At 32.3% G+C, this 13,700-nt stretch overlaps 1 protein-coding gene and 1 pseudogene across 1 annotated transcript; both read left to right on the forward strand.

Moving 5' to 3' along the window:
• Positions 1-617: 617 nt before the first annotated feature.
• LOC120117441 lies at positions 618-4,261 on the forward strand. The gene is made up of 7 exons (XM_039137727.1): positions 618-929; positions 1,022-1,053; positions 1,753-1,850; positions 1,952-2,034; positions 2,868-2,945; positions 3,022-3,120; positions 3,756-4,261. The coding sequence occupies exons 1-7, from the start codon at positions 846-848 to the stop codon at positions 4,047-4,049; spliced, it is 768 nt and encodes a 255-aa protein (XP_038993658.1). The 5' UTR covers positions 618-845; the 3' UTR covers positions 4,050-4,261.
• A 1,387-nt stretch (positions 4,262-5,648) lies between these two features.
• Positions 5,649-13,214, forward strand: LOC120117202 (annotated as a pseudogene).
• Positions 13,215-13,700: the final 486 nt, after the last annotated feature.

A 13,700-nucleotide genomic window follows, 5' to 3' on the forward strand; every position in this document is an offset into this window, starting at 1 on the left:
AATGATATTTTTACTTAACTTGATCTCTGAGAAAAATGATTTATTAATGACCAATGATATAATTTATACTTTTAAAAAGACTTAATACAAAAATAAATGTTAAAATTTTATCTTTTGCTAAAATTAAATGCCTAAAGAACTTTTTTTCGTTCAAAGTACGTGATTAATATTTTTGCCATTATAATTTTAGGTGTATACGCATTAACAATCATTAAAAAATATATTAATTGACACGTGCCACATTTATATTTTTAAATTTTTATTTTAAATTTATAAAAAGAAGGTTAGACACATTCTTCGAGTAATTTTTTTTGAAGACGTAACATTAATAAACATATCAATTATTATCTATGAAATTAGTTCAAATAGTAAGTAATTTGATATTATTTAATTAGATCTTGAATTCGAGTATTTATGTACGAAAAAAATTTCACTAAGAGACTGACCAAAACCAAGTGTATAATCTAGATTTATATAGATTAATTAAGATGCTTTAACGAACGAGATGGAAACAAAAAAAAAATAAAAATATGAATTATTTTAATACATTTAAGATCACTACTTACCTTGAACTTTGCCTCCCCTTGACATCTAGGGCTGGCAAATCAAAAGATAAAACACGTTTTGCCACGATCGGACGTGCATTTTTATTGTTCCCTTCTCCGTCAATTGAAGAAAACCAAACCCCCCCAAAAAAAATATTAAGGTAGAAAGGCAGCAATGCATTGCTTCCGGAAATGAAACGAATACAATTAGTTTCTGTAAAATCATATCTGGTAAATCTCAAGACTGTTTTCCATTTCCATTTCTAGTTTCGATTTCGATTCCAAACCAACACAAAGAAAATGGCCTCCACTCGTTCCTTCGAACCCGAGATCGGACCCGATGGACTCCCCAGGGAATCTCCTGTTATCGCCTACACTGAGAAGGTCACTTCTTTTTTTTCTCTCTTCTCTCTGTGTTTCGTGATTGCTCTGGTCAAAAACTCATGGCCAGATTTTTTTTATTTCTGTGGCGGCAGATAATCGAGGAAGAGCGGGTTCAACTCAAGAAGTATGTTCATATTCTGACTTTAATTTCTGTTTTTGGATATGTACATTGTTTTGAGCATTGATTTTTCACTTGTATGGGTTCAATTGTTGTAAACCTGGCCAGGATGGACGATTCTGTTCAATGGTGTTTGTTAATTCAGTAACACCAAGGAGGAATGTATTATGTATAGACGAATATCTGAGTTTTCTATAAATGGTTAGCCTTTGAAGAATTACCTTAAAGCATACTGTAATTGAAATCTATAGAGATAAGTGCTGATTTGTGCTGCTGCATAAAGTTAGTTTTCAAATGAGTTTGATACTAAAAATAAATCCTAAATCATAATGGATTCAATGTTAATGCTTTATTAAGTCGTATTATTCAGATCTGAAATTGATTCAATTCACACATGATTATGAACTCCGGCATTTCTTTTGTGTCGTTAAATTTAGGATTATCTTGTACTCACTCAATTAGTCAGGTTTAAAAGAGCTTTGCTTGTTTATTTTCTTGGGTTCAGTTATTAGAGTTTAACAATTTATAGTAAAAAATTCTGTTTGTATCTAGGAATTGTATCTCCCCGTGTGTAGCATTTACTTGTACAAAGAAAGGCTGAAAGAGTATTATGCCTTCTAAAGTTGTCTTTTCTCTTCTTTCAGTTTCTTTCTCATGACTATTTTTTGGGGATTTTATCTAATCTCTTTTGATTCATACTTTCAGATACATAGAAGAAAATTATTCTAAAATCCGTGATGTTGAAAGAGAACTAGCAAATCTTACAATGGAGATGAAACTCACTGCTGGGCCTAAAAAAGCAGGTTGATGTGTTGTTGCCTAACTGAAATATTTCTTCATTTATGTGTATTTTTCTATAGAGAAGTGATTCTTACTTTGCATAATGTGTCGTACATTCTTTCAGCCCTTGAACATATGAGAAAGAAAATTGAAATGTCAACTGAGAGAATACGTAGTGCTAAGCAGAAGGAAGAACAAGCACGAAAAGTTTGTTGCATTCTCTCTCTCTCTCTCTCTCTCATCCAAGTGTTAAGTGTTCTTGCATCAGGCCTTATATCTCATCTTTTCTTAATCGAAGTAGAGTTGTCATTATTATAGTTTTACCTGCTTAGGACAGAGGTAGTAAGTTGATTGGGACATGAGAGGTCAAATCTTAAAATTTTAACATGAAAAACCTTCCAATGCAAAGGACAAATCGTTATTATAGTTCTGTCTGTTTAGGACAGAGGTAGTAAGTTGATTAGTGTTTCTACCTGGAATTGTAGATTCTTGGATTTACTTATACATAACGGTTTCTGTTATGAACCCGGGTATGGGATCGAATGATTGGATGATGAAAGGGAATTAAGATTTGAAAGAAGGGTCTTCGCCCTTGTTTCGTCTCCTATTTTTGCCTATTTACCTTGGAACTCTAGGGGAGTAGTCTACCACAAATTACTGAAACTCAACTTGTTTTACTCCTTTGCAATTTCCCTCTTAAATAAAGGTTACAAGCTTAATAGATTATCTCTAAATAATAGATAAATTCTAGGGATAAATTCATAATAGCTACTAGATAAACTTAACAAATAAGATAAACTAATAAATAAAGATAAAAAATCAGAATCCTAATTGAATTCAAACTCTTCCCATTGTGGCTTATTGGGTCTAGAATACTGCTGACTTTGTAAAAGGTTGTATTTGAATTAAGGCCTAAATTGAATTTTTTGGACTTGCTGAAGGCTTCTGAATAATGTTTCAGTTTCTTTTACAATATATTTTACTAGCAAGTATATCGCCTCCTGGCTTAAGTTTTATCAGCTCTTTTATATGTATTTTAGACTTGGGAAGCGGCAGTGAAGGCGTTGAATGATGAGGAAGCAATAAAGCAGAAGTTATGTGAGGACTTAAAAAATCTGGTATTGTTCTTTTGGTGTAGGTGGATAACCATGCATTAATGCCCTGTGCAATAATTTGATACTGTTCACTTGATAGGTTCAAGAAAGTAGTAATTCTCAGTTTGCTCGACTTGAAGAGTTGAAAAGGCGGTTGGAAGCTCTGAACCCAAGTAGGTCATCCACTTTGTCTTCTCATGTAAGATTTCCTTATATTCCTTCTTATTACACGACAAGTTGTTCATTTAGTATCCAATGCTTATATGGTGTTCTATGATAGCTTCTTTAAAACAGTCATGGAATAGGCATGTCACCTGGAGAAAAATGGTTGTTTTTTACTTGTATGTTCTGCTTCTTATTTTCTATTGCTGATCCATTTCTGCATTCACTGTTATAAACTGGATTGATAAGGAGTTGTCACATCGAAATGGAAAAGATATTCGTATCTGTGCTCATTTACAAACTCAAGTTTCCTTACCGACTAGTATCGTCCTTGATTATTTGTTAATGTTTGGTTCCCTTTAGTCAGTTGCTCTATTAACCAGTCCACTCCAAGCTGCCGCTTATCTGTAATAATAAAAAAATGGAATGGGAAAAATAAAGTGAGATTAAAGTCCGAAGTTGCCGATCTTTCTGAGATCATGTTTGTTCTTACATAAAAGATTACTCTGGAGTCTAGATGTATGGAAATTGGTTTCAAGAATGCCTCCAAGCTCACCCAGGATCATTTTGTATGCCGTTTGTATTGTCAGGGTTTTGGATTTTTCTAAGCTCCGGTATGTGTGTATATATCATAGAAAGATTTTTGAAAGATTTCCCTTGGATCACGTTTAGGACAAGAAAGCTGTTGGAGAAGCACAGGGTGCTGCAGTTATAGATTCTTCCTCGGTGCCTGAAACAACAAATCCAGGCTGTACTGTTTCCGACAATGCACCTAATGTAGATAATAGTGGAAGTGTTGCAGCAATTAATACGAAGAATCAACTGTCCACGAATGATGGAGAAGTAAAAGGGAAGAAGAGTCATTATCAAGGAAGAGGAAAAGGGATTGGTGCCGTGCCCAAGGGTAGAGGATCTACAGCGCCCGGGTGGACAGGATCGGGGTTCGACGTGGATGGTAGAACCTAGAAGGCATTTCAGATCTTCTCTTTCTTCGCTGAAGGATCAAGACAAACTATCATGTACGAGGTATCCTGTTATTTCATCTCTACCCATGTTTGTAACCTTTTTCAATTGCATATAACTTGTTGATTTGGCTCTTTCTTATTACCGGAACAGAATAGTGTCATTAGTATCGTCTCCGTGCAGGATATCATTTAGAATCCATCTCTTTTAAAGAAATAATTGTCATTAAACTTGTCATCGGATCCCTTTTGAACAAAGAGTAAACTATAAGTTTGGTCACCTTCGTTTCAATTTTGTTTACTTTCGATCATCAAATTTGAAAATTTTTATATTTCAGTCACTTATTTTATCGATTTATTACATTTTGAGCATTGGATCGTTAACTGCAGGGACGGAATCAGGATTGAACTATGAGGTGGCAAGTTTAACTTTGAAACAAATAGGGTCTTTAAAATTGAATAACCCATAAAATTTAAAGGAGTTATGGTTTTATTTCACTAATTTTAAAATTGAAGGTCTTAAAGAATAATTAAACCAGAAAAATTAAAAGTTAAAACATAACTTCATTTTAAAACTGAAATGATCTTAAAACCAACAAAAATGTTTAATAGATTTCTTTCGTATATCATAACAGTGCCATAATTACAGCATTAATAGGACATTAAAAACTACTCTTATAAACGTTAACATTAGTCAACCAAGCCTTGATTTCATGGTAGTTATGTTATGCGGTAATAATTTAAGATTAAAAACAATAATTATGGGGTGCAAATCTAATTTAAGATTAAAAAATGATAATTATAGAGTGCAATTGAATATGTGATAAAAATATAACATTTTTAGGTTGAGTGCAACTAAAATGTTACACTTTCACTAACATTTTTGGTTGAATCTAAAGTGTTATGACCGCAAATATTATAAAGAATATAATATTTTCGATTTAATTGAAAATGTTAAAAAGAATCTAACAATTTAGATTGCGCTCAACTTAAAATGTTATTATATTTATCAAATTTTTGATTGCGGCCAAAATCGCTAATTTTTAATCTTAAATTAGACTATCGCTCCTTAGACTTCTTCTGATTTCACCCACTAGCACTTTTTTATTTATTTATGAAAACTGGCACTTATTTTTTAGCTTCTAATATATTTAAAAAACTAATAACGGCAACCTTTTCTACATTGGGTTTCTTTACATTCATATCGAAAACAGCTGCAAATGAGGTGCTCAAATCAAGATTTAAATAACGTTTCACTATCACAATAGCAGTGGTTATATAATAGTTTTTGTGTTATCCTATTTTCAAAAAAAAATAGTGTTATCCGAAATTGTTATTTAATTTTTTTAATTCAATAATAAAAAATACTTTTTTATTTTTTTATTTTTATATTTTAATAACGATAAAAAATATCACCTCATAGAATAATAAAAATAATTAATTTAGAGTGACCAAAATATGAATAATTTGAAAGTTCAATGAGTAAATTAAAAGAATTGAAAGTATAGTGAATAAAATAAGGAAGAGAGTAAAATTTAGTAGTGAATGGTGTTGCTTACCCTATATATTGGTAAAACAAATCACCAATAAGACGCCTAATCCAATGGCTGGGTACCTGCCCTCTTGGAGCAAAAGTTTAAATTTTATGGGTGACGATAAGAACGGACGTAAGCTCTTATATTTTGAGAGAACTTTTAAAATTTTAAAAAGAGATAAAATTATAAAATTATAGGGACAAAAACATATTATAAATTGAAAATATATAAAATATCTAAAATATATAGTAATTTAAAATTTTCAAGTGGGAGTTATTACCCTCACATGTCCCCTTCGCTCCATCCCTGGGTGACGAGCTTAACAGCTTTGGAATTTTTATTCTCTTAAGATGGTGACAAAAAAATTAAAAGTGTCATTGAAAATTTATTAACTATGAAACATACAATGACGTGAAAATTTAAATATATATATATATATATATATATATATATATATATATATAAATATAACATATCATGCCAAGTTAATATAATTGTAATTTTTTTTAACGAAAATAGAAACATAATATTAAGTATAGTTTTGAAAACAATAATAGTTAAGTAACCAAAACAGATATAAAGTGATAGGTGGATAGCTAAATAGGTAATTTATATTAGTCTAGTGATGAACATGTAGGTTCTTAAAATTGGGTGACGAAATGTAATCATACTTAAAATTGGGTGACGAAATGTAATCATACTTACAAGGTTAGTAGCTATGATTATAGTTTACCCTTAATTTATTGGTTACTTATTACAGTGGAATGATGGTGAAGAAGAGTAATTGCGTCAATAGCGGAGGCAGGAACAAAGAAGGGAAAATTAGGGGACAGAACCAAAATCAGAACAACGGTTGTTAAACCCAAACTCCCAACTCCCAACTCCCAACTCCAGATTACTCGCCTTCAAGACAACGATCTTTTCACCGTACGTTTATCTTGAATTTCATTTTCGATTTCGATTTTTTTCCATTTTAATCTCCTATTTTTTACTTTGTTTTTTTTTAAACAAGTTCATGAGATTGCTATGAATTTTGTAATAATTGTATCATTGAAGCTTGAATGAAATATGAATCATGTTCCCTTTTTTATGGACAAGAAATGAAACATGAACATATAGTTAAATCATTGTCGAATTATGTGTTGCAAGAGTTTGAATTTCGTAGTGCCTTACAGTTATATCTGAATTCATATAGGCAGTGAAATTCTACTGACATTGTTCGATGTACAAGGCTCAAGACTCGAACTTGTCAGTAGAAAATGAAATTAGGCTTGCTAACAATATGATTTGTAACTTCGTTAAGCATTAAAGTTTTGGTCTTGAATTCAGGCTCATATAAGTGAGAAAACAAAGTTTCTCTCCAAAGGAAAATGATCTTGTTCAAATTCATGGGTGGTGTTGATTTTACTGGCTTTAAGACATGCAGGAGCAGAATTTCTTCACATCTGCAGAATCAAAGGCATTTATTAAAAGGCATAATGCAACAAAATAATCTTACCGTTTGACAATGGTGTCAAATTTGTCCGTATTATTTTTTTAATTGAACATTTGACCTCTTAACATTTCATTTTGAGTAAAAAAACACTCTCGTCGGATAAAACCATTAGTCAACTAACGGTAACGCATGGAGATGACATGGCAAGCTTACCTGACATCACACGCTGACGTGATAATGCCACATATGTAAAGGTAATGACGTGGTAAATGCCATATCAGCAAAAATTAGTTTTTTAAATAATTATATTTTAATAATTTTAAATCAATACAAAGATGACACGTGTCATCATTTCATTGGCTTAAATATGAAATTGTAAAATCTGTCTTCCAGTATTCTTTTCCGGCCGCCCGGTTCGATCGACTTCCGTTTGGGTATTTTCAGTCCCTTGGTGAGAATAAATACAACTCTTTTTCACTGTACAACGCCATATCTATAAACAAAATCAATTAATCAGTGCCTCAAATCAACCGAGTTTTAATTCGGAAAAATTCATTAATCAAACAGAAACCAAAATTAATAAATCGCCCAAAAAACTAATGCATTTATCCCAAATTACAAACAAAAAATGAAACAAGTGCTCTTATACTGAAATCAATCAATGGAATCCCGAGAAAATATGAATCGAATCTCAGATGCTAAACCCTGTAAAACCACAAAAGAAAAGAGAAAAGGGTTTCATAACCATTTTTTTTTATAAAACAATTAAGTTTAAAAATAATTATGACTTTATTTTGAAAAATTGATGGATTTTGGATTAATTTGAATGAAATTGGATAGGAGTCGACATCGACCTTCGGGCTAGGTATGTCGAATACTTAAAAAAAGTCTTTTAAAATAATTTTTTTTAAAAAATCAGTTTTAAGACAAAAATGGTTTGCGTTTACCAGAAATTCGAATTGATGGGTCCGGGAGTCGATTACGCGTGGGGAAGGATTAACACCCCACATCGCCCAAAATTGGTACTGTGTCGCTTACACGTTGTCGAAATGGTGGAAATCATGAATCAAATATAAAGTTAAAATATTATATATTTATTGAATTTAATTAATTTGTTTTGAATTAATTAATTAGAGAAAATTCTTTAACTTGAAAAGAAATCTCGAGATTAGCAATCCTCTGTCGGGAAAGCTATTTCGACTATTTCTTATCCGTAAAGAATATTCCCTCATTGATAAAACACGAATCGAATATAAATTGAAAATAGACATTTTTGCATAAAATAAATCGCTATTTAGAAACATGCATTGCATTGTTCAACTTAAAATAAAAAGAATTAATTAGCCAAATAAAATTAATTTTATTTCAAGTTCACATTTCATTAAAATGTCGTATCGGATCGCATCACTTCGACTAAGTGATACTTTCGACTCTCACTCTACGGATACGTGTTCTTGAAAATTTTTGAATACCATACACAAAGGTATACAAATTAAAGGCTAAACAGATATATATTTAAATACGTAAAGGAACCATAATATATCGAACAAACCCATATAATACATATTTACAAAAAAATATAAAATACATTTATAGTGTAAATATGAATAATAAGATTCATTTCATTTATATATATACATGTATATATATGAAACTGTAAGTTGTAAAGAAACTAATAAGAAATCAAGGTACAAATTCGAACTAAAACACACATCTACAAATACAATGAATTAAAATGAAGACTAATCATGCTTAATAAAAAGGGTTTAAAAAATATTAAATAAATACATACACATATAATCTAATATAACATATATTTACATAAAAATTATAAATATACATACATGATAAAAATAAAATAAAAAATAAACTAAATTATATAATAATTTCAGGAAGTAAAAAAATCACAGAAACAGAATACCAAGGACCAAATGAGCAATAAACCCAAAGAACTAAGGCATTAGAGATGGTGACTAAAATGAACTTGGAACAAAACATACGCTTTAAAACATAAAATACACGATTTCATACATTCGTAAATATTAAGGACTACAATCGAATATTATGGGAAATTAAAGGTCTAAAATATAAATATGAACAAATATTATATAACTAAATTATAGGGACTGAAATAAAATGTAAAATAAAAGAAGAAACCAGAATGGAATGATGAAACTTTCATTTATGCGACCAGATTGTGATTGTTACAAAGCTTAAGGGATCTCGAGTGATGTTATACCACGTGCTAATTATAGAGAACCCTACTCCCTCAAAACAACGTCACACAGGGGCGGGGATATAAACCCTTTTATGGGTAAATTAAAATCCTAAGGGGTGTTTGGATGGGGAAATATGAGATTCCTATGAGAATGGAATTCACATTCCTTCGTTTGGTTATCCCGAGAATCCTATTCTCGGTAATGTAAGATTATCAATAGTGGATTTTTTGGGGTATATTATCAGGAATGTCATTACCTCCCTTTCCTTAGGTATTATTAGTTTACCGGCGTTTTGGACTAAAATACCCTTAATTTTTTTTCTTTCAAAAATATCATTCTTCTGTCATTGAATAATAAAAATTTTACGAATGTTAAATTACAAATTTATCCTTAAACTATTTTAGATTTACAAAAAAAAGTCTATTATTAAAATTTTATATGAAGTTCAGGGGTTAAAATAAAATTTTATCATTTCATTAAACCTTTTATATTTTTAATTTTGTAAAAAAAATTATATAAATTTTATGAATTTAAATTTTTTAAAGAAAATATATAAATATTTTCCAACTTGTTAAAAAAACAAATATATAATAAGGACAATTTGGTCAAATATACATTCCAATAATCTTTTATTCCTTTAACCAAACACGATATTCTTACATTCCTGCTAAGCCAACCAAACACAAAATAGAACATTCCCAGTAATCCTATTCCCTAGTAATCTTACATTCTCACTGATAATCTTACATTCCGTGAACCAAACGCACCCTAAATTTCATTTCCCAACCTTCCCTCTCAGCCGTTCTCTCCACCTCTCTTTTCTTTTCCTCCATCGAGAGCCATAACCCACCTCCCTCCATCGTCCAAATCAGTGGCTCCAATGGTAGACAAACACAAAAAAGTCTATCCCTCCTTTCTCTATACACTTCGAAACCCCAAAAACATCCATTCTTCGACTTTAATCCCTTTACTAAACACTCAAATACCCTTAAACTCACAACCAAACCCGAAACCTAAAGGGGTTAAAGGTTTACCTTGGGTGCTAGAGTAAACTCTTTACTCCGATGAAGCAAGTGGTGGTCGAGCCTTTTCCAAAGGTCAGTTTTCTTCTTCCTTTCGAATAGGTTTTTTTTTGGGATTTTTCTTTTTGTTTTTTTTTCTTTTTACCCCGAATGGGTTTTTTTCTTCTTTGTCTTTTTCTTGCTTTATGGTCTCCTCTTGCTTTGTTTGGTGAGATGATGATATCTAGGAATAGGGGAATGCGTATTTCTGATTTTGCATGATTAAATCCAAAAAAAAAATCGAGATTTAGGTATGGGGTTTTGATTTGACTTAATTTCTCTCTGATTTGGTGGTTGAGTGATACAAATTTGTTCACTATTTGGCAGGTTGATGATGACGGCGACGATGTGCGATTGAGGCTCCGGTGAAGCTCACGTGCATCTGGAAATTGAAAAATCAGGCGTGTGTGTCACACACGCCTGTGATGGACGCTTGAGCTAATGGTGGTGGTGGTTGGATTAGGGTTTAGAAATCTTAATCTATTTTGGGTTGAATCCTAGGTCGATTCGGGTCAGTTACTAGATCCGGGTCGGGTCTGGATCCGTGTCGAATCTTGGGTCTTATACTTGGGTTATATTGTTGGGCTTCGGGATTGGGCCTTTTGGGTTAGGTTTAGGCCTGTAACAAAAAAAATATGTAATTAATAATAGTAATAGTAATAATAATAATAATAATAATTTTGTAGACTCGGACAAAAATGGGTGTCTTTAAAAGGTACCTGAAAATTGCCATGGATAAAACTTGTAGAGATCGATCTCAGCAATAATGGGGATTGCGATAGGCTTAGATGCACATTGCCTATGCAAATAGTGATTCACTGACTCATCATCAGTAAATCTTTCCATTGGGTCTCAAGAACTTTGGCCTATGTTGTACAAGAACACATGCTTTGATGATCAAAAACGGATTTTTTCCAAAAAAAAAGAAAAGTTGAAGAGAAATGGCAGATTGAGGATCAAGATAAGACATTTGTTTGAAGAACTGACTTGGATGTTGTGTACAAAAGCTCCCATTTTCTATTTAACAAGTTGAATTCAAGAGGCTCCTTAACCTCATTCACTACCTCAAGTTTGAGTGCAACCTGATTCACAACAGAAACCCCATTGATGAACAAGCAAGAGCGAACGAAGAAGATCACTTGATTTTCATGAAGAAAAAAACAAAGGTTATGTCATAATTAACATGAACCACATGCTCTCAATCCTCTGGGGTAGCCTCGATACCACGATCTAGAGGTATTATGGCATAAAAAATACTTATCTTTGATGCCCTTCACATCTCTCTCTTGTGTGAAAACCCCAAAAAAGAATGAAATTGCAGTCTTCCGTTTGAGGGAGATGGGATTTTGTGCTGAAAAAGGGTTGATATTTGTAATGGGAGTTGCAGATGAAAGAAGGGGTTTTGATGATAAGGTGAAGAGGGAGGGAGAAAGAGTGGTGGGTTCTTTTGGAGATTGGAGATGAGGTCTTAGTAGAGTGGTAATGGCAGTGTTGATAGCTAGGGAAGAAGAAGTGAGAGCCATTACTGAAAATAAAAGCTTTTAATAGTTTTATTAAACAAGCACCAATCAGAGAGTGACACATGTCACTCTTTGATTGGTAACAAATAATTAAATATAAATATTAATAATAAATTTCAAAAAAATTATTTTATAAAAAAATCTGACATGTTAGTGTCACGTCTTCAACCACCATGACATCGACAGACACGTCAACTTCTCCCTCCATGCGTACATACTTCGTCAGCATCAGACGTTGATCATTAGTTGACTAACAATTTTCATCCAACGAGGGTTTTTTTACCCAAAATGAAACGTTAAGGGGTCAAATGTTCCATAAAAACAATACGAGTAAGTTTGACATCATTGTCAAATGTTAGGGTTATTTTGTTGCATTATGCCTTATTAAAACTGCCGAGTCAATTGGTTTTGAGCACCAAGGAAGTCTTGGTCCGACAAAAGGCGAAGTCTACCAAGACAATGACCGAATATCTGTTAATGATCCTAAACTTGCAGATACTAAATGGCAGTTTGGACTCGGCCGACTATTCTCTGATATTAAAATTAGGGGGAAAGTTCTGTTGGCTTGAATCACAATATTAGATTTTACCGGTAACTTCATTTCCCCCTATTAAATAGCATAACTAATCGCCTGAAATACTTCTTGAAGATTAATCAATAGTTCATTATACTGAGGTGAATTGTAAACGTCAGATGTAAATATATTAATGAAGTGATAACTTGCTTGGACTATAAATGATTATGATATGTGCTGAATGCCTGAAGGTATCTCATTCATTTGACTGAATCATACACTTTGAAGTGTACATTGAAAGCTGAACTTTGATTTGTTTTTATGAATTTCCATGCATATTCTACTTCAGGTATAAGGTTGGTCAGCGCTTTGGACGGCATATTGACCAAAGTGTTGTACGTTATTGATATATTTAAGTGGTGGACCAAAAAACAAAGGTAAAAGTGACGACTCAAGCAACTTGAAAGACTCTGCATCCGAGCCTCTAGGGAGACTCTTCAATGATTCATGGAATGATGTTGCAACAGAGGTAAATGCCTTTGAAACTTTTATCATTTTGTTTTTGTTGATACCCCCTTCCAAACGGTAGTTCTTCCCATCCATTTTATCTTTTTCAAATTCCTGTTGGATTAGCCGAATCACTCGCTGTGGGATATCCTTTATTTATGTAACGTTAGCTTTGCAGGTTGCTCCTGCCAAGGGAATGGCTCTCCTACACATTCATGGTGACAAATGCATGCTGCATGAAGCTCGAAATGTCTCCAAGGTTATCAATTATGTTTTCAGATCAGATGTGGTATTTGCTTGTGGACCATAGTTTTCGGATTGTGAAGGTTCGTGAATTTTCCTCTATTAATGATAGAGTAGTTGTAGCTATGCCTTCTCTGTTTTACTTAAACTAATACATGCATGATCAATATTGTTGAGATGTGCATCTAGGCATTTAGCTTTAGCAGTAGACAACAAATACCCTTTTAATTGAAGTTATCTTTAGTTTCTATTAATTTTCATTTCCCCCCCCCCCTTAATTGTAACTTTACGAGAAAGGTCTTTGGTATTTCTAACAACTTTTCTCTAATTTGAATCATAATAGCAAATTGGTTCCTACAAAATCAGAGCATAACCTAAATACATAAAAAAATCAAATTATACACATAGAAAGGAATTCATATTGGCTGACAAAAGACAAAAAAAAATGCATGTTTTATAAGATAAACTTTGACTAGTCATTAGGTTTTGTTACCATAATTATATATTTTAAGATATTCCATATATATACAAAAACACATGAAAACATACATTTCATGTTGTGTCTTACTGGTGTGGTTTAGGGAGAAAACTACAGCAATTGAGTGAACTGGGGCTGAAAAG

Source organism: Hibiscus syriacus, unplaced genomic scaffold, assembly GCF_006381635.1.
Source record: "Hibiscus syriacus cultivar Baekdansim isolate YM2019G1 unplaced genomic scaffold, ASM638163v2 tig00110319_pilon, whole genome shotgun sequence".
In the NCBI taxonomy this organism is placed as follows: domain Eukaryota; kingdom Viridiplantae; phylum Streptophyta; class Magnoliopsida; order Malvales; family Malvaceae; genus Hibiscus; species Hibiscus syriacus.

Coding starts and splice junctions, on each gene's coding strand:
- LOC120117441 (XM_039137727.1), top strand. CDS start 846: ATGGCCTCCACTCGTTCCTTCGAACCCGAGATCGGACCCGATGGACTC. Junction 930..1,021: donor TTATCGCCTACACTGAGAAG/GTCACTTCTTTT, acceptor CTGTGGCGGCAG/ATAATCGAGGAAGAGCGGGT. Junction 2,035..2,867: donor AGGAAGAACAAGCACGAAAA/GTTTGTTGCATT, acceptor TATGTATTTTAG/ACTTGGGAAGCGGCAGTGAA.